Here is a 19,688-nt window from a genome sequence, read left to right on the forward strand (position 1 = left end):
GGAGTCTTGCTCTGTCACCCAGGCTGGAGTGCAGTGGCGCGATCTCGGCTCACTGCAAGCTCCGCCTCCCGGGTTCACGCCATTCTCCTGCCTCAGCCTCTCCGAGTAGCTGGGGCTACAGGCGCCCGCCACCACGCCCGGCTAATTTTTTGTATTTTTAGTAGAGACGGGGTTTCACCGTGGTCTCGATCTCCTGACCTCGTGATCCGCCCGCCTCGGCCTCCCAAAGTGCTGGGATTACAAGCGTGAGCCACCGCACCCGGCCTCACGCATTTTATTCATGCTGAGTCGTCAGGAGACTGGAGAGATTTCTGCGTGTTTCGTTTTTAAAGCGGAGTGGTTGCCTATAAATGTGGCAATCATTGTAAACCAATGTCCTATTTTTACATTGGGAAAGGGGTTTTTTCCTTCCATTTTGCATGCTTTTAGGCTCATGGAGGAATACATTAAAAAGCAATATAATTACGAGTTAATCCCTTAAAAGTAATCATTAATTTATTTTAATTTGAACATGTAATTATAAAATTTGGCCATCTCCTAATTAATCTATAAACAAATCGATCTTTTGTTAGATCATCTCTTAGTTACTTTATTTTGACCAGCAACTAGGTGGTCCAATACGCACCAAAAGCTAACTAAATACCTCTGTCTGTGCCTAGAATGTCAGCTTCAAGGACAAGCTGAAATCACTTGCAGGCAAATGAATAATCAATTATTTTGGCAACCAGACCCGCCTACATGCGTACGTATTATGTAACAGAAAAATGGAAAACATATAATTGGAAATAAATTAACATTATATTTTTATTACTTTGTAGTTTTCTGTTTTTTAGGAAGGAGGTTTATGTCCTCTGTAAGAAGCTTGCCCATTAGGGCATGAGTTAATTATAATTAGCACCCATGTAAATTCTGTTTCAAAGATTCAAAATACTTTTTAATTTTTTTTACCTTTTTTCATATTAAAGGGTAATATATTTTACTGAAGACATTTCATAAACTATAATTAAATCAAAGAGGAGAAAAAAATTGTCATCTTTTTACCTGGAGACAATTACAATTAATATAGACATTTAATTATGTATATGTAATCTATTTTAAAATGTTTTAGGCTGGGTGTGGTGGCTCACGCCTGTAATCCCAGCACTTTAGGAGGTTGAGGTGGGCAGATCACTTCAGGTCAGGAGTTTGAGACCAGCGTGGGCAACATGGTGAAACCCTATCTCTACCAAAAATACAAACATTGGCCAGGCGTGGTGGTGCACGCCTGTGATCCCAGCTACTCGGGAGGCTGAGGCATGAGAATCGCTTGAACCTGGGAGGCAGAAGTTGCAGTAAGCCAAGATCGCACCACTGCACTCCAGCCTGTGCAACAGAGTGAGACTCTTGTCTCAAAAAAAAAAAAAAGTTTTAAAATGACAGCATCCTGCATGACTATTTTGTAAATTGTACTTTTTACTTCCCAGTACATGTTGTGTATATTTTGTGTTACTATGTATTTTCTACTAGTTTTTAATGACTAAATCTTACCTCTTTAGAAGGCACAATTACACCACTGATGCCACTCTCTAGTATCTATTTGTTCGATTCTACCAATATTGATTTTTCTAGTCCCTTATTATTGTATAATTAAGTTGTTTTAACCTTTTCCCTATTCTGAAGATAGCTTCAATGAGCACCCATGTTGCAAAATAAATCATGATTATTGACAAGTGACATATTTCTACAAACTTGCATAGTTCTAGAACTTTTAAAACATGTTTGTTTTGTTTTGTTTTCGAGGCACAGTCTCGCTCAGTTGCCGAGGCTGGAGTGCAGTGGCATGATTTCGGCTCACTGCAACCTCCACCTTCCGTGTTCGAGCGATTCTCCTGCCTCAGCCTCCTGAGGAGCTGGGATTACAGGCGCCCACCACCAAGCCCAGCTAATTTTTTTTGTATTTTTAGTAGAGACGCGTTTTCACTATTTTGGCCAGGCTGGTCTCAAACTACTGACCTCGTGATCCGCCTGCCTCAGACTCCCAAAGTGCTGGGATTACAGGTGTGAGCCATCGCACCCAGCCCATTTTTAAAATCTCTTTCAGAGCAGTCACACTGATTTTCCCTGCCATCAGCCATATAGATTTATTAATATTGCCTCTGACTCAGAGAAAACACCACACATGATAGATCTTAAGGCACAAAGTGATGATGTCTTGTTTTAATTGGCATTTTAAATTAATAATAATGTCGAACTTTTTTTTCATATGCTTATTGGCTGTTTGTATTTGTTCTTTCTTGATTGATCAGCTAATTTACTTTTTTACTTTTCATTATTGGTGTATATTTCCTCATTACTGGCTATCTCTTTCTTTCCCTTTTATAAAATCTCTTAACCTCTCACCTGTTGTGTGTGACAACGTTTATTTTCAACACCAGCCATTTGCTGTTGCTTTTTCTTGAGTGTTGCTTGGATACTTCACTTTTTTGTTGTTGTTATTTTTACATGCGAAATGACTTCTACCATGAAGCCTCCTCTGTTTAGCTTTTTGACTTAGTCTAGAAGGAGAATTCTGTAGACCAAAGGACATTAAGGACTTTTTTTTTTTTTTTTTTTTTTGAGACACAGTCTTGCTCTGTCACATAGGCTGGAGTGCAATGGTGTGATCTCGGCTCACTGCAGCCTCCACTCCCAGGTTCAAGCGATTCTCCTGCCTCAGCCGCCTGAGTAGCTGGGATTATAGGTGCGCGCCACCATGCCCGGCTATTTTTTGTATTTTTAGTAGAGACGAGGTTTTGCCATGTTAGCCAGGCTGGTCTCAAACTCCTGCCTCAGATGATCCACCCACCTTGGCCTCCAAAAGTGCTGGGATTACAAGCGTGAGCCACCATGTTCGACTTCAACTTCCTTATTCTGAGTAAAGTGTCCCTAAAACGTCTTCATTTTCTTCTATAGCCTGCAATTGCTTTTCCCGAAGTCCAAATTGCAAAACACTCTGAAAAGCCAAAATGCATCCTAGGTTTGCAGAAATTCATTCTGGGGCAACAGACCGTCCTGACATAAAGGTGTCTATTTAGAAAATATTTTTCGCCCCCAACAGTGTGAACATTCAGAAGTTTTAATGCAGAAACGTAGATGGGTCTCTTTAAGGACTGCTCTTGATGGTGAAGGAGCTGCCACGTATGTATGTATGCTATTTAGCATAGTGGCTAAAAGTTGTGAATAAGGGGTTGGTGGGCTGAAAAGAATAGGTGGATTTTATCTCTACATCTATTCCTTCTGGAGAATTTCCTAGCATCTCTGAGTTGCATTTTTTACTATTCGAATCCTATCTAAAATATTTTGCCAGCCAATTAAAACCTAAGCAAACTAACTTGAAGAATACCAGACCGAAAGAGAGAACAAACAAGGCCCGGAAGCACTCCTTAATTCCACTTTTTCAGCTTTTAAATCACCTCATTTGAAAGTGCCTCCTGGGATCTGTGTGAATAAGACAGGGCTTCCCCTTTGTTGCTTTTAAATCAATATTTGAATCATATACCTGAAATGTTCCTGCTGGTAGCACCCTGTAGCCAGTGCTCTGAATCTGTCATTTTTCATCTTTCAAAACCTGTGTGGAGTAGAGTCTTCTAGACCTTCAGGTACCTTCTTTGTCTCCATCAGCTCCTGCTCCCTCATCGGTCCACAAGTGCACTGCTCGATGCTGTCAGCAGCCCCAGTGTGATTCTGAGGAGGCAACTGCCCTGTGAGAGCTGATGGGACAATTGCTTCTGCACAATTCATTAAAAAAGAAAAAAAACAAAAAAAAGCATACTGGGGAAAATCAAGTTTTAATCTTTTTCTGTAAAAATTATATTATTCTTAAGCATATATCTGTAGGATTTATTTTATAAATATTTTCTGCAATAGCATTCAGAGTTTGCATTCAGTTAGAATGTGAGAGTATAATGAAAACTACTGGAGTTAGTTGTATTTCTTACTTTAAAAAGCTAAGTTTTCAGAAATGTTAAATAAGTATTTAAAGACACACTACTTATTGAAAATTGTGAAGCATATGCCTTCATCTTCCTTCATCTTATTTATAAAACAGAGTCTCTTTTTGTGTAGGGGAAAAAATCAGCAATTAAGACATTTTCTTTTCTGCGTATTTTTTAGTGCATATATGACCGATAATGGGAATGAAATATGACATGTAACTTAGGGGGAATACTATGATTTAATTGCAGTCACGTTTTAAAACAACTTGGTGACAAACCACAGTATTTGACATAAACAACTTTTAAACTCAGCATATTCTTGTATGTATCTAAAATGTGTATACTTATAAATTCTGCAGTGTTTTCACACCTTCCGTGAGATGAGAGGTTTAGGAGAAACCTTATCTCACAAATAAAACAATCCTAAACACTTTCCAATTCAAGAACAAAAATCGGCTTGCCTGTTAACCACACTGAGCTACATAATTACTGCCTTGCTAATATAAATGTAAACACATTTAATTCAAAATTGATGACTTCAAACACAAACTGAATTTGTTATTATCATATAAAGTGGTTCTTTCTAATAATATACCAAGCATTGTGATCAAATGATATTTTCAGACAGTAATGCTCCAGCTCAGCTCCTCACTGATATGTAATCAAATAATATTTTCAGATAGTAATGCTCCAGCTCAGCTCCTCACTGATATGTATATTTAGAGGTCACTTAAACTTTTAGGGTTTTGTTTTGCCACTTTGAAATACGGGGAAAGTAATTTAAGCCTTCCATATACCAGAAGACTGCGAGAATGTGAAATGCATTGTTTTCATGTACCCAGTAACCGTTTCCTGAATACTTGTTCAGATCCAGAAACCGCCTAGACGTTAGGGATAAACAGTGAACAGGAGCTGGATGATCACTATACCACACGAAGCACACACTCAAGAAGAAATAGGCAAGGATTTTATAAACTATGAGAAATAGCAAAATAATTAACATGGCCATAAAATCATGTCCATGGGATGTTTTTATTCAAGTGTTTTTCTGTTTGTGCCTATGTGTGCACGTTGGCAGTTATGGGGATTAAGTCATCTTTCGTTTAATTGAGAAAATTTTAAGTTATAGGAAAGAAATTTTATGTACCAGAAGTTTGAAAATTCTCTTTGAAAATGGGGTGGAATATTATGTAAAATTCATTGACAGTTACATGAAAAATGTACAGAGTTCCTGGGTCTTACTATTTTATCTGGATAATTGATAACCAACACACAATCTCTTGGATGGGGAAAAATGCTGATGTCTTTTTCTGAAAGAACTCTGTGGTGTCTCGTTCCACACTGACTGGCAGGCGTTCTTCACTCTCCTGACTTTTTCTCTGTAACTTTTGTTCTGTGACAGCTGCTTGTGGAGGGAATCTGACGGGCCCAGCAGGTGTTATTTTATCACCCAACTACCCACAGCCATATCCTCCTGGGAAGGAATGTGATTGGAGAGTAAAAGTGAACCCAGACTTTGTCATTGCCTTGATATTCAAAAGGTACGTCTCTTGCAGAACACCTCGTTTTAGTAGGATTTTTAATGCCATACCTAGAAATTACTTCTTTTATGACCTCCACCTCATAGTCCCCGATGTTGTATCTAGGTAAGCGCTAGATTGTGTGTCTAACGGAGACTACATCAGGCTGTACAATGACATAAATGGAAATACATTATTTTGCTTTGGAGCATTCTATGTATGTTAAGATGCACAGGAATTATTTTTAAATACTGTTTGTCTTGCACACAACATGTTCCATATGAGAAGCCTTAAACAGAATGTTCAATAAAAATAATAAAAATATGGTATGGAGACACTTGGTGTAATTTCTCATCAATGTCTCCTGTCACTCTAAATGCATGATAGTGAATTCCTTTCCACAGCACATCCTGACGTTCCTGAGGGTAGCACTGCTAATATCATTATAATAATTAAGACTTAATAGAGTCTGGAAAATGAAAGTTTCCCCAAATGTGGTTGCTGTAATGTCTGAGTTACTAGATATCCGTCCTAAAAATATGCTCACTTGTTTTTGCTAAACTAGATGATGGAAGGTCAAATATTATGGTCATTTTATGAAAATAAACTCTTTAAATAATTATATTATTAGTATATAGTATATGATAATGACATTTTATTGAATCTAAAGAACTTTTCTAACTTTAGGGTTTGACTTTTGAACTAAATGAATGTGGTATTTGTGAAGGTGAGTCGTTCTGTAGACTTTCCTATTGACCCTTCAGCTATCCAGGGCAAGTATCTGGGATTATACTTTTTAATCTGTCAATGGAACGAGTTTCCTTTTCTAGAGATCTTTATGTCAATATTCAAGGCCTGAATGTGTTTACATTCCCTCACTTTCCCCTCCTGATGAGATCTGAGTCAGTAGAATTTTCGTTTCTATGATTCTGAATCTTAAGTAAGTTGATAGTCATCTTTTTCTGAATTTGCTAAACTGCCAGAAGTTTACCAAATGTTACTCAGCTATTACAGAAAACCGGTGAACACTCACTCACGTATTTTTTAGATATCTATGTGGGTTTTGTTAATGTTAAATTCTAGTAGCGTCTTTCTTAAAATTAGGAGGCAGCTCTGGTTTCAAGTTATTATAAGTGGGTTAACAATTGAAGCCAGGCATGGTGGCTCATGCCTGTAATCCCAGCACTTCAGGAGGCCAAGATGGGGAGCACTTGAGTTCAGAAGTTTGAGACCAGCCTGGGCAACATAGCAAGACTCTGTCACTACAAAAAAATTTTTAAAAATTGGCTTGATGTGCTTGTGTATTCCTGTGGTTCTAGCTACTGGGGAGGCTGAGGCAGGAGGACTGCTGGAGCCCAGGAGGTGGAGGCTGCAATGAGCTGTGATAGCATCTAGTCTGAGATGAGCAACAGAGCAAGACCCTGTCTTTAAAAAAAAAGAAAGAAAAAAAAACAATTGAAAGTGAACACAGAACCTTGTTCGTAGGAGTTTCCTCCCTCCCATAAAGTGCAACTCATTGGATGATATGCATATTTAAGGCAGTTTTGTGCAAGGATTTTTTCACTGCGTTTTATACACCCCTCTGGAAGTTTGAAACAGATAATCTCTAAGCCTCTCCCAACCTATAGATTGTATGACTCATTAGCCGACCCACTGTCTCAGAAACTTCAGAAATCACTGAAAACCAGTGACTTCTCTGATCTGGAGTTTGCATGTGCTCAAGTGGACACCTTCCTGGGAAGTAGTGAGGAGGGAGAGACCAGAATCCTATTTGGGAACGAGGATGTCCAGCTTCCCAAACAGGAGGCTGGCTCTGATGAGCGCTGGCCAAGCTGCAGTGTCAGGATGATGGCAAATTCAGATGTGCTTTCTGTGGGAGGGTGGGAGTCTGGCATTACTAATGATAAAGGCAAAGAATCATATGACCTGAAGGACATATGCCCTCTCAGGCTCATTCAGGGCTGCGGGACTTTAGAGAGAAGATATCCCATCACACGTCCATGTGGACTGTGGGGCTCACACATTGCGACTCAGATTGAATTTGGTTCAAACACTGAGTCAGGCTTTGGATTAGTATTAGAGCTTAGAGATATGTGCAGCCAGCAGAGGTAGAAATAAGTTCACCAGACGAACCATAATTACTTATAAATTTCACTCCAGACTTCTACACATGAAATTTGGTACAGGCAAAAAAAGAGAGCAGATGGGATATATACTGTGTTTTTGTTTTCCTGTGTCTGGTAGTATTTGCAGTGTTGAATAAATTACCAATAATGATAATTAACTAAGCCAAATATTGGGGATATGGCATGACCGGATTTTAATAACATCCTTGCAAACACTCTAAATACAATTATTATTCCAATAAAATTCTGTGTAACCCACACCATTCCTGCTAGCCCCTATACCTAGTAACTCCAACCTTTTATTCCTTCTTCATTCCTGACGTCAGTGAACTTGTCAAATAAACAAAGATATCTTCCTAAATTTCCTTTAATAAGTATATTCAGGTTGTGGAGTGAGGGTATCTTTGACCCAAAACAGGATGGCGCAATGCCGGCCGGGCGTTGCACTGATGCTGGTGGTCCCACGTCCTCTGGTCCCCTTCATGGTGCAGTGGACCCCTCCAGGAGGGACCTTCTGTTGCTGTTTTATCATCCAAATCTCCAGATCAAGAGGAGCCACTTAGAACATGTTAGTGATTACAAAAAAAAAAAACAAACCAAAAAGCAAATCCCTGACCTTCTCTGTCTCAGTTGTCCAAAATTTCTGCAGATGGAAAGGAAAGGGAGTGGGAGCTTCGTAGTGTTTTTTAAAGACACATACGAAAAACCTGCTACAGAGAAGAGAAGAGGGAAGGGGCAGGTGCAATGGATGGATTGGTTGGTTGGTTGGTGGGTTGGTTGGTTGGTTGGTTGGTTGGTGGGTTGGTTGGTGGGTGGGTTGGTTGGTTGGTTGGTTGGTTGGTTGGTTGGTTGGTTTGTCAGTTGGTTGGTTGGTTGGTTGCTTGCTTGGTTTTTGAGACATCTCTTGCTCTGTCACCCAGGCTGGAGTGCAGTGGCGTGATCTCGACTCACTGCAACCTCCACCTCCCGGGTTCAAGCAATTCTTCTGCCTCAGCCTCCCGAGCAGCTGGGACTACAGGTGCACGACACCATGCTTAGCTAATTTTTGTATTTTTAGTAGAGAAAGGATTTCACCATATTTGCCAGGCCGTTCTCGAACTCCTGACCTCGTGATCTGCCTGCCTCAGCCTCCCAAAGTGCTGGGATTACAGGCGTGAGCCACTGTGCTTGGCTGCAATGGATGGTTTTAATACTTCTACTTTGTCAATTTATTCTGGTCATATGAAGATCTTAGACATCTTAACCAAGTTCAGCATTTCCCTTAGAGTATGCATGCTTTTAAAGCTCACAGACTCTATCAGCCTACACATCACCAATAGCAAATACAGCCTAGCCCTTGAGAGCTTTGGATTTAAGTTGTTACACTCTTTGGGGACTGACTGTATGTTAATACTAGAGCAGAGAGAAACAGAGAAAAATGGAGAATGTGAGAGAAACAGAAACAGGGAAGAGAAAAAAAACTGCGATATTCAGTGATGGTGAAACATGATGTGAGAAAGGTTACACTCTGGATCATTAATATTGGCTGATTTATCCAAGCAAGTGGAGGCTTTTCTTTTCTTTTTCTTTCTTTCTTTTTTTTTTTTTTTTTTTGACAGGGTCTTCTTCTGTCTCTCAGGCTGGAGTGCATGGGTGCAGTGGTGTGGTCACAGCTCATTGCAGCCTCTAACTCCTGGCCACAAGTGATCCTCCAGCCTTAGCTTCCTGAGTAGCTAGGACTACAAGTGTGCACCACCACACTCTACTAATTTTTGTATTTTTTTACAGACAGGATCTCATTATATTCCCCAGGGTGGGACAACTGCATTTTTTAAGTAAAAAAAAAAAGTAAGAATAGTCAGTAATTCCCCTGACTATTCCAATATTTTCAAATTCCAATATTGTCAAAATTCCAATATTTTCGAAACTAAAAATGTTCAGATAAAGATAAAAGGTCAGTGGAAATTTATCTCTTTTGAGCTCGGTTCTTTAAATTAGATCTCATTTAGCAAATTAATGATGGGTACAGGGAAAGGATAGCATACCTCTGCTATTATGAATTATTTCCTTTTGGCTATGGTCAAAATAATATTGTATTGAACATGATGGTAATTAGGCAAAATACTATTGGTCACAATTGATATCTTTTACACCATTGCTATTTTATTAATATTTTGATTCATATTATATTTAACTTTTTGATTGCCCTAACTGAAAAATTATTATACAAAAGCCAATAAAATAACTTTGTACGCTCAAAGGCTTACCATTCTGGGAGATAAGGTAAATATCTATTAGCCATATGACATAATTACTATTCTTTTCTTTAGTTTCAACATGGAGCCCAGCTATGACTTCCTACACATCTATGAAGGGGAGGATTCCAACAGCCCCCTCATTGGGAGTTACCAGGGCTCTCAGGCCCCAGAAAGAATAGAGAGTAGCGGAAACAGCCTGTTTCTGGCGTTTCGGAGTGATGCCTCCGTGGGGCTTTCAGGGTTCGCCATTGAATTTAAAGGTATTGTGATTGCCTGAATTTGGATGGGAATTAATTTGTGTCAGGACTGTTTTTATTGTAAGCGTTGCTTTGTAACATCTTGCTTATCTGTTTAATTCATAAATGCTGACATGTGTCTCCTCTGTCTGGGAGATACAGGTCTCGTCCCTCTCCAGTGAAGATATTCCTGAGGTGCATTTCTACTTTAACTGGAGGAAGAAAGAGAGGGGAAAAAAACTGTCCCAGTTCATGGCCATATAAAAATAAACTGTGGTTTGTAAAATGAAGAATTTGATGACATTTAGTAATCATTTCAAGATGGGTTTTAACACCTTATAATTTGTTTCTTCAAGATGATTAAATATAAGTACATGAAAATAACTTCTTTTCTTTTTTTTTCTTGAGACAGAGTTTTGCTCTTCTTGCCCAGGCTGGAGTGCAATGGCACGATCTCAGCTCACTGCAACCTCCGCCTCCTGGGTTCAAGCGCTTCTCCTGTCTCAGCCTCCCGAGTAGCTGGGATTACAGGAGCACGCCACCATGCCCGGCTAATTTTTGTATTTTTAGTACAGACAGGGTTTCATCACATTGTTCAGGCTGGTCTCGATCTCCTGACCTCATGATCCACCCGCCTCAGCCTCCCAAAGTGCTGGGATTACAGGAGTGAGCCACCGCGCCCGGCCAATCACTTCATTTTATGTCAACATCTTCCATGTCAACATCTCTGTGCCCTTCTCTGCCTCAGTCAGCCATGGCTGGTTTGGCAAGGTTTCTGACACTGCTCAGAGCTCTTTTCTTTGATCCTCATATCAGTGATTCACCCTTGATTCGCTAGAAACCATTCCCTGCCACTAACATCCAAGGAAAACAGACTGACCTAAAAAACCACCTTCGACTCAACATTTTGCTATTGGGTCCATCAGAATAAATATATGTTTTTTCAAGTTTATTTCTCATGTGAACAAGATAAAATACAAGGTGTATTACAAAGAATTAGGGAAGAGGAGTTAACAAATATCAGTTCACAGTTATGAGGGTTTTCTTTAAAAAATGAAAATATTTATATTTATTTACACTTTTGAGTTCAATTTGTATGAAAAATCTTTTTTAAAACAACATATTTTATGTCCCTTACCTCATTACCAGACCTGTTTATATAGTTTTAAGTAGAAAATTGGTCTCTTTGCTCCCAAACATCAAAATCTGCAAACTTAGGGGTATTTACTAAAATGTTCAATTTTAAAAATTATACAATTTAGCAATCAGAGTATCCTATGCCTTTGAGATGGGATCTGTCATGTTTGGGAATAGTTGGAAACAGTACTTTTGAGTCTTTGCCACATCATAAGGTAGTTTCTTAACAAGAATTCACTAAAATGCATTTTACCATGACAGTACTTATTCTATGATAGCCCCCACCCCCCAAAAAAATCACGCAGGCAAGTAAACAAACAAAACAAATCCTCATATAATTGTGAGAATGTATGCTGATCATTGCCCACTCCAACAACTCCTGTTCTCCCCGGCATCCTAAGGCACATGAATAAATGGACCAATGAATGAATGAAGTATGAAGGGCCTTACTAGTTACATGAAGAAAGAACTTCCTTAATTTTTGTTTGGATAACCAGTATGGCCGTCTAACTGGAGGCTATCGTTCTTGAGGTTTTAAAAGTTCGCCACTGGAGTCTGTGAAAAATAAAAATCACAGCAGAGAGAATAGGAATGATGCCATTGCATGCAGCCTGGAGCAGTGACGCCATTGCCTGCAGCCTGAAGCAGTGATGTCATTGCATCCAGCCTAGGGCAGTGATGCTATTGAATCCAGCATGGAGCAGTGATGCCATTGCATCCAGCCAAGAGCGGCGATGCTGTTGCATCCAGCCTGGAGCAGTGATGACGTTGCATGCAGCCTAGGGCAGTGATGTCATTGCATCCAACCTAGGGCAGTGCTGCTGTTGTATCCAGCATGGAGCAGTGATGCCATTGCATCCAGCCAATAGCAGTGATGCCATTGCATGCCACCTATGACAGTGATGTCATTGCATGCCACCTATGATAGTGATGTCATTGCATCTAGCCTGGAGAAATGATGCCATTGCTTCCAGCCTGGAGCAGTGATGCCATTGCGTGCAGCCTGGAGCAGTGATGTCATTGCATCTAGCCTGGAAAAATGATGCCGTTACTTCCACCCTGGAGCAGTGGTGCCATTGCATCCAGCCTAGGGCAGTGATGCTATTGTATCCAGCCTGGAGCAGTGATGTCATTGTACCTAGCCTGTCACGGTGATGCTATTGCATGCAGCCTAGGGCAGTGATGTCATTGCATCTAGCCTAGAGAAATGATGCCATTGCATGCAGCCTAGGGCAGTGATGCTATTATATGCAGCCTGGAGCAGTGATGTCATTGCATCTAAGCCTGGTGCAGTGATGTCATTGCATCCAGCCCAGAGCAAGTGCTGGTGTGGATAGCAAAGCAGGTGACAGATCCAGTTCTTAGGCATGATGGGAAGTAGAAGGGGCACCAGGCAGTCGTGCTGTGCAACAATTCACAAATCCTGGCTGAGGCAATCCGCCCGGCCTCTGATGCAGGAAACCTCAAAGGTATGCTTAGGTGGAATGCACAAGGACAACACAAAACACACCCTGTTATGAAGTCATCTAGTTAGAAAGCCTGGCAAATTGTAAGCAAAAAAAGTGCCAGTGATTTATCACCGAACATCCTGAAGTGACAACTCACTAATGGAACTAAAAGATTAGATGCAGTTCATTGGGAAAAAATCTTGCCATCAGAATTCAAAATTAGTGGCATAAAGAAGAAAGTTGTGTAGGTGATATTTAATCAAACGGGAAACTAGACTAAAAGAGATTTATAACAAAAAAAGATCAAAAAGGACACAAGGGCAACAGACATATATTAATAGATGTATACTGGGAAATTTTTTATTTTCAATAGGGGAAAATACTATAAACAAGGTCAATGCTTCTACTCACTACATGCTCAGTACATTGTGTTGAATGATTAAATAAAAGAAAAATTGAGCAACTTGCGTAGTACCTACACGTTTACTTATTTGATCTGTATTTGCTTAAAATAATGTTCTATGTTCTATACAGGATTTAATGTAGTTACAAAGAATTATCAACATGTCAGCTACCATTTTAAATATCCAAACAACTTTTCAATAAAGCAATTAGCGCTGGTTCGAATGCACAAAACAAGAAATACATATAAAATATGTATGTATCATTTAATCTCAAATTCTTAAATGAACAAACATATATATAATGTATATTAATATAGATTTAATCAAAGTATGTAAATTATATAGGAAATATAGTTTATTAAATATAATACATTATTATAATAGATTCTTTATATAATGTATACAGTGATTAAGTCAATTATCACCAAAGACATCTCTGTTTGGTTGATGATGATACATGGATTATTAAAAATATAATTGAAAATATTGAATAAATACAGTTAATCAGGTCTCTTTTTCTTCCTCCAGGGCTTCCCAAAGTTTAGCATTTTTGTTTTTGCTTTTTCCTCTCCTGTTATATATATCTATTTCTAGCAGGGTGGTAGACTATACGGTTGTACACTTTTTCATTTAGAGATATTTTAGATGGTCTATTGAAACAGAAAATTAAAAATATTAAGGCTACCAGAAGATCACTGAAATTGACTGCAGAGCAACATGACTGAAGAAAGAAGGTTTTGTATTTTTGCTTGGGAAGCAGAAATACTTAATGCAGCCAAAAGTGAATGCCTAATTGAGGGGCCCCAGAATTGGGCAGGTCTCTGCAGGGGGTATTTGTGGAAGTGACTTAACTTTCCTTGAGTTTTACATTCTTATCATCCTTTCCTGGCAGAGATGTCCTGGAGATTAGAATTAAACCAGAGAAATGCTCCTGGTTCCTTGTCTGGTACATAATGAGCCCTTAATAAATTTCAGCAATTATTATAACTAAGGTAGAACTGTTGGCTCTTAGTACATCCAGGGCACAATGTTTGACCATCATCTATCAGTCACTGTATTTTCTTCTGCTAAATTTGATGTTTACTCTATTACGACTGACAACAGAAATATGGTAGTAAAAGAATGAGAACAACCATCCCTCTTCATCTTCTGTCTACTGTTATTCATATAAGAAAGTGCTCTTTACTTTCAGGAATTAAACTGTTTCATTTTAAGAAGCCAAATTCTCCCGTCTTTTCTGAAAGGTGTGGAGTGATTTTATGTTAATATGTTTGATGTACAAAAGTTAGAAAATGAACCTCAATTTTTCCAGTGTCAATTTTTCTTTGATTCAGTCCTAAAATCTACAGCCAAAAAAGGATAAATATATAAAAATGTAGTACTGTATTTTTTATGTAGATGAAGGTAATTTTATATCAATTCTGTAGTAAAATGTGGTTTTTAAAATGAAATATAATTTTATTAAAAAGGAATTTTCTTATTTTAATTAATAGCTTCACTTGGTCAATAGCCAATCAATAAATATTCTTTGAGCATTTCTTACTTATTTAGGGCATTGTTCTAGGCCCAAATAACACAATTAAAGAACCAACCCAACAAACGAGCACACAAACAAGAATAAAATCCCTGCTCTCACGCAGTTTACGTTCATTTCTTCTGCAGAGAAACCACGGGAAGCTTGTTTTGACCCAGGAAATATAATGAATGGGACAAGAATTGGAACAGACTTCAAGCTTGGCTCCACCATCACTTACCAGTGTGACTCTGGCTATAAGATTGTTGACCCCTCATCCATCACCTGTGTGATTGGGGCCGATGGGAAACCCTCCTGGGACCAAGTGCTGCCCTCCTGCAATGGTGAGTGCACGCTTGGGTATTTTCTAGAAATGCAAATTTCCTTTCAAATGCAGCGTCTCATTGAAGAAATGGTTTCACATTTCAACATGTATTCCTCTCATCAGTGGCGAGGATTGCTTAGAGAGCTAGTGTGGAATGCATATAAGGCATTTGTCGATCGTTTAATGCAGCTAGTGTGTTAGCCATTGTCATAGGTTTCTGGGAGAAGCAATGCTTTTTCCTTCACTCCTACAGTTTGACATTTTTCACTTCTGTTTTTGTGTGTTGTAGACCTGTTCTTTATAAGAGGTGCGAATTAGCCTTCTCTAGTTCCTTCTCTCTCTCTCTCTCTCTCTCTCTCCATATATAAAATACTTACATCTGGCTGGGCGCGGTGGCTCATGCCTGTAATCCCAGCACTTTGAGAGGCTGAGGCGAGTGGATCACGATGTCAGGAGTTCGAGACCAGCCTGACCAACATGGTGAAACCCTGTCTTCACTAAAAATACAAAAATTAACTGGGCATGGTGGTGTGCGCCTGTGATCCCAGCTACTCAGTAGGCTGAGGCAGGAGAATCGCCTGAACCCAGCAGGTGGAGGTTGCAGTGAGCTGAGATTGTGCCAGTGCACTCCAGCCTGGGTGACAGAGCAAGACTCTATCTCAAACAAATAATCAAACAAACAAATATATATATACACACACACATACATATATATTTATATATACATATACACACACATATATATTTTTATATATACATATATACATACATATACACACATATATATATTTACATCTATTTATCTGTATATATAGAGAGAGAAAAAAACTAATATGTATATATTTGAATGGATATGTCATTTCCCCCCAAAACAGCAATAGTTTGTAATTCTTTAGGAAGTAAATTAGTGAAATCATTGAATTAGCTTTCAAGGACAGACAAAACTAGCCTACAGTGATAAAGTCAGACAGCAGCTGCCCTGTGGGTGTGAACCGGGACGGTGGGAGGATAGACTTCCTGGCTGCTGGCCACTGTGCATATCTTAACCTAGGTGGTGGTTTCATGGGGGTCTCCACAGGCAAACACTCCTCAGCCTGTGGACCCATGACTTGTACTCTTTACATTTTCAAAGTATATATTTAAAAAAGAAGAAGAATGAGGTAGAACTTCACAGTTTGTTGCAGAGACATTCATTTCTAGGGTTATTTTAAGATGAGCTCAAAGACCAGTTTAGTTTGATAAATTATGAAACAAATGTGTTTTCCTTAAGACGGCCTGACAACGCTACTGGCACCTTCAGGCTACATAAACATTTTAAATATTACCGTATAAGAGGCTGGGCGCAGTGGGTGACACCTGTAATCCCAGCAATTTGGGAGGCTGACGTGGGTGGATCACCTGAGGTCAGGAGTTCAAGACCATCCTGGCTAACATGGAGAAACCCCCTTTCTACTAAAAATACAAAAAACTAGCTGGGAGTGGTGGTGCGTACCTGTAATCCCAGCTACTTGGGAGGCTGAGGCAGGAGAATCACTTGAACCCAGGAGGTGGAGGTTGTGGAAGCCGAGATTGCACCATTGCCCTCCAGCTTGGGCAACAAGAGTGAAACTCTGTCTCAAAAAAAAAAAAAAAAAATGTATATAAGAATCTAAAATCAAACAAACAAAACAAAATAAAACAAAACTTTTTCCCTGGCGTGTTCTGCTGTTTCTATATTTCTAAGTCCATTCTCTTATGACCCTGAAAGCTTTTAAGTTAAAGAAGTGTATTTGTCTGGACCCAGCAGTAGTGACTGGCACACAGCAAGAACTTAGGCCAGGTGTAGTGGCTCACAGCTGTAATCCCAACACTATGGGAGGCCAAGGCTAGTGGATCCCTTGAGCTCAGGAGTTTGAGACCAACCTGAGCAACATGACAAAACCCCATCTCTACCAAAAACACAATACAAAACTTAGCTGGGTGTGGTGGCTCATGCCTGTAGTCCCAGTTTCTTGGGAGGATGAGGTAGGAGGATCGCTGGAGCCCGGTAGGCGAAGGTTGCAGTGAGCCGATATCGTGCCACTGCACTGTAGCCTGGGCAACAGATCGACAGATGGAGAAAGTTATTTTTTGTGTTTTAAAATCACGATTATAGGCCAGATTATGCATGAGTCCTTTCTAGTCATCTGTTTAATTAAAAATTCTGATAGTGTAGTCATTGTGTTACTTGCTTTGGGAGACTTTTCTGATTGGGAAGTTATAGAGTGCTTCTTTTTTAAGTTTATTAAAAACTAAAACAAGAAGCATAGGAAGCTTAAAATAGAACTCAGCATGCTCATGGGTGAGGGAGGCAGTGAGCCAGAGTGGCTTTGAGGTAACGAGAGGCTTTGATCTAGCGTTACAGGTCAGGACCAAGGTCTCCCTGGTACCTGCACAGCACCCAGTACAGGACAGAGCCAAACTAAGAAGTGGGTGTCTCTTGGTGAGTAGGTGGGCATGAGCGAGCTGGAAGTCTCTGCCCAGCACCCACCCTTCCGTGTCCTGGCCCAGAAGGGGCCACACCTCCACCCCCTCCTGTCTTGCTGCCAGCCTGGGTGCCCCTTATATCCTGAGCGGCCTGGGCAGTGCATGCCAGTGGTTCTGGATGTTTGCCCTGTGCTCTTGAGGTTGGCCAGGAGCTGCCGTCGAAGTTCTTGAGGATCCTCCCTTCTGGACGAGGCATGGCCAGTGTGGGCAGGCCTGAAATGTGCGCCCTGCAGAGTGACCAGATCTCGCCTCACCTCCTCCCGTCTGTGTCACTCCAGACAAGATACACAGGGCTGAAAGCAATGACAGTCTCTAGGTCACAAGTGTTAGGAGGATAAATTCCACAGGTGTAAGGCTCCCCAAAACTAGTAGATCTTAATTCTGTATGTAACTGGTTTCCAAAACCATTCTGATGTAACAAAGGGCAATGACCTCAAACGCTTTTGATTTGACATCCAATCAGTATAATTATTGAGCATGCAACCTCAATCTCTGCAACGCATTACAGGTACTGACTGTCTCAGCAGCTGTGTTATACACCACATAATTACTACATGAACACAGACATTTAAAAAGATGGAATTTGAGACCAGACAAAGCTGTTCATGCCTGTTATCTCAGCACTTTGAGAGACTAAGGCAGCAGGATCGCTTCAGGACTGCAGTTCAAGACTAGTCTGGACAACATAGCAAGACCCCATCTCTACAAAAAAAATTAAAATTAGCTGGGTGGGGTGGTGCACATATGGGGTCCCCGCTACTCAGGAGGCTGTAGTGGAAGGATCACTTGAGCTCATAAGGTTGAGGCTGCAGTGAGCCATGACTGGATCACTGCACTCCAGCCTGGGCAATAGAGCAAGACCTTATCTCAAGAAAACAAAAGATATAATTTTGGGTAAAAATTCTAATTTTCTTTCTTATATCCCAGAAAATGATTTTTGCATCCCCTGGTGTATTTTTTCCCCCACTTCAGATATCTTTAGCAATTATATAGAGTCTAGTGTGAGGGAGATAAAAGTAGGTAGCACAATTGAGGAAAGATCATGAATTCTGTACTTTTGTTAACTGATAATACAAAAGGCATTTAGTTTATATCAAATTCAATTACAGTTGAATTTGTGGGGAGTGATAAAACTTTGGCCATAGAAAAAGCTTGGCTAAAGTATTAGCCATAGGAAAAATACCTTTTCTATGGCTAAAGAAAAAGTATATATGTGTACACTTTATATATTTATATATGTAAATATACATAAATATATAAATATATAAAGAAATATATATGTATACATATATTATATATAAAGTATATATACATATATAGGTGTGTATATATATAATCATATAAAGTATATATACACTTTATATATATTCTTTATATATTTATACATACACATATAAATTTACACACACATATATAGGAATTATACATATATACACACCTATATATGTATATATAGTCACATATATTCCTATATATAGGATATATACATATATACATATTTCCTATATGTGTATATTCCTATATATATTGGTTATATATATAAAACCAAATTTTTAATTAGAGATTGTTTCACTTTCCATGTCTGAAGATCTGTGGAGTGAGGCACAATTTATTTTACCAGTCATCAAAGAGCACGACACATGAAACACTGATTTCCCCACATGGAGGATTCTATATATAAAACTTTATATTCTAAATCTGGAAAGCAGAGATGGTTTCTCCTGTAGTGCATCTTGGATGTCTCATGGAGAGCAGCACATTTTGTACATGAACCAGCGCCTGTGATTTATTCAGATCAACAGTCAACCTTGGAGCCTTTTGCTCTACTGTAAATCTTTTGCTAGTTCCTGCATCATGGGGTGCAGCTGGTGCATTTTGGAGCAGTTTGTTTTAGGTGCATGGTGTAATGTTTTTCTTGGTTATTCGTCTATTACCTACAAATTTTGCTTATTGAAGGTTTTTGTAGAATTGTAACTGAAATTGAAGCAAAGTAGAAGCCTTTTCATGGGTCAGAATGACTTCTGTTTGCTAGTTTTGTTTACTCAGTTTGGTTCTATGTGGTTGCTTTTATGTATGAGATGTATATATTCTAATTAGCCAAACGGGTAAGCAAGCTTCTTGTTACCATCAGCAATGAATGCTTTTGTATGTCTTTATTCATCTAGGAAATAGTCTGTTTAATATTTTAATTACCAAATAACAAACATTTATTTATTTTTCTTCTGTTGTTGCATTAAAATAAAATAACTCCTAAGGTGAGAAGCACCATGCCTGTTTCTTAGAT

The 19,688-nt window shown here is 39.3% G+C and overlaps 1 protein-coding gene across 1 annotated transcript in view; it reads left to right on the plus strand.

Annotated features, from left to right (window-relative positions):
- The window catches only part of CSMD1 (CUB and Sushi multiple domains 1), a 2,040,038-nt gene that overhangs the window by 1,745,618 nt on the left and 274,732 nt on the right, over nucleotides 1–19,688 (plus strand). Inside the window, exons 28-31 of the mRNA XM_032158987.2 lie at nucleotides 5,356–5,494; nucleotides 9,909–10,096; nucleotides 14,724–14,918; nucleotides 18,129–18,156. Coding sequence (XP_032014878.1) covers nucleotides 5,356–5,494; nucleotides 9,909–10,096; nucleotides 14,724–14,918; nucleotides 18,129–18,156 — 550 coding nt within the window. The remainder of the gene's footprint in view (nucleotides 1–5,355; nucleotides 5,495–9,908; nucleotides 10,097–14,723; nucleotides 14,919–18,128; nucleotides 18,157–19,688) is intronic.

Source organism: Hylobates moloch, unplaced genomic scaffold (assembly GCF_009828535.3).
Source record: "Hylobates moloch isolate HMO894 unplaced genomic scaffold, HMol_V3 SCAFFOLD_8, whole genome shotgun sequence".
In the NCBI taxonomy this organism is placed as follows: domain Eukaryota; kingdom Metazoa; phylum Chordata; class Mammalia; order Primates; family Hylobatidae; genus Hylobates; species Hylobates moloch.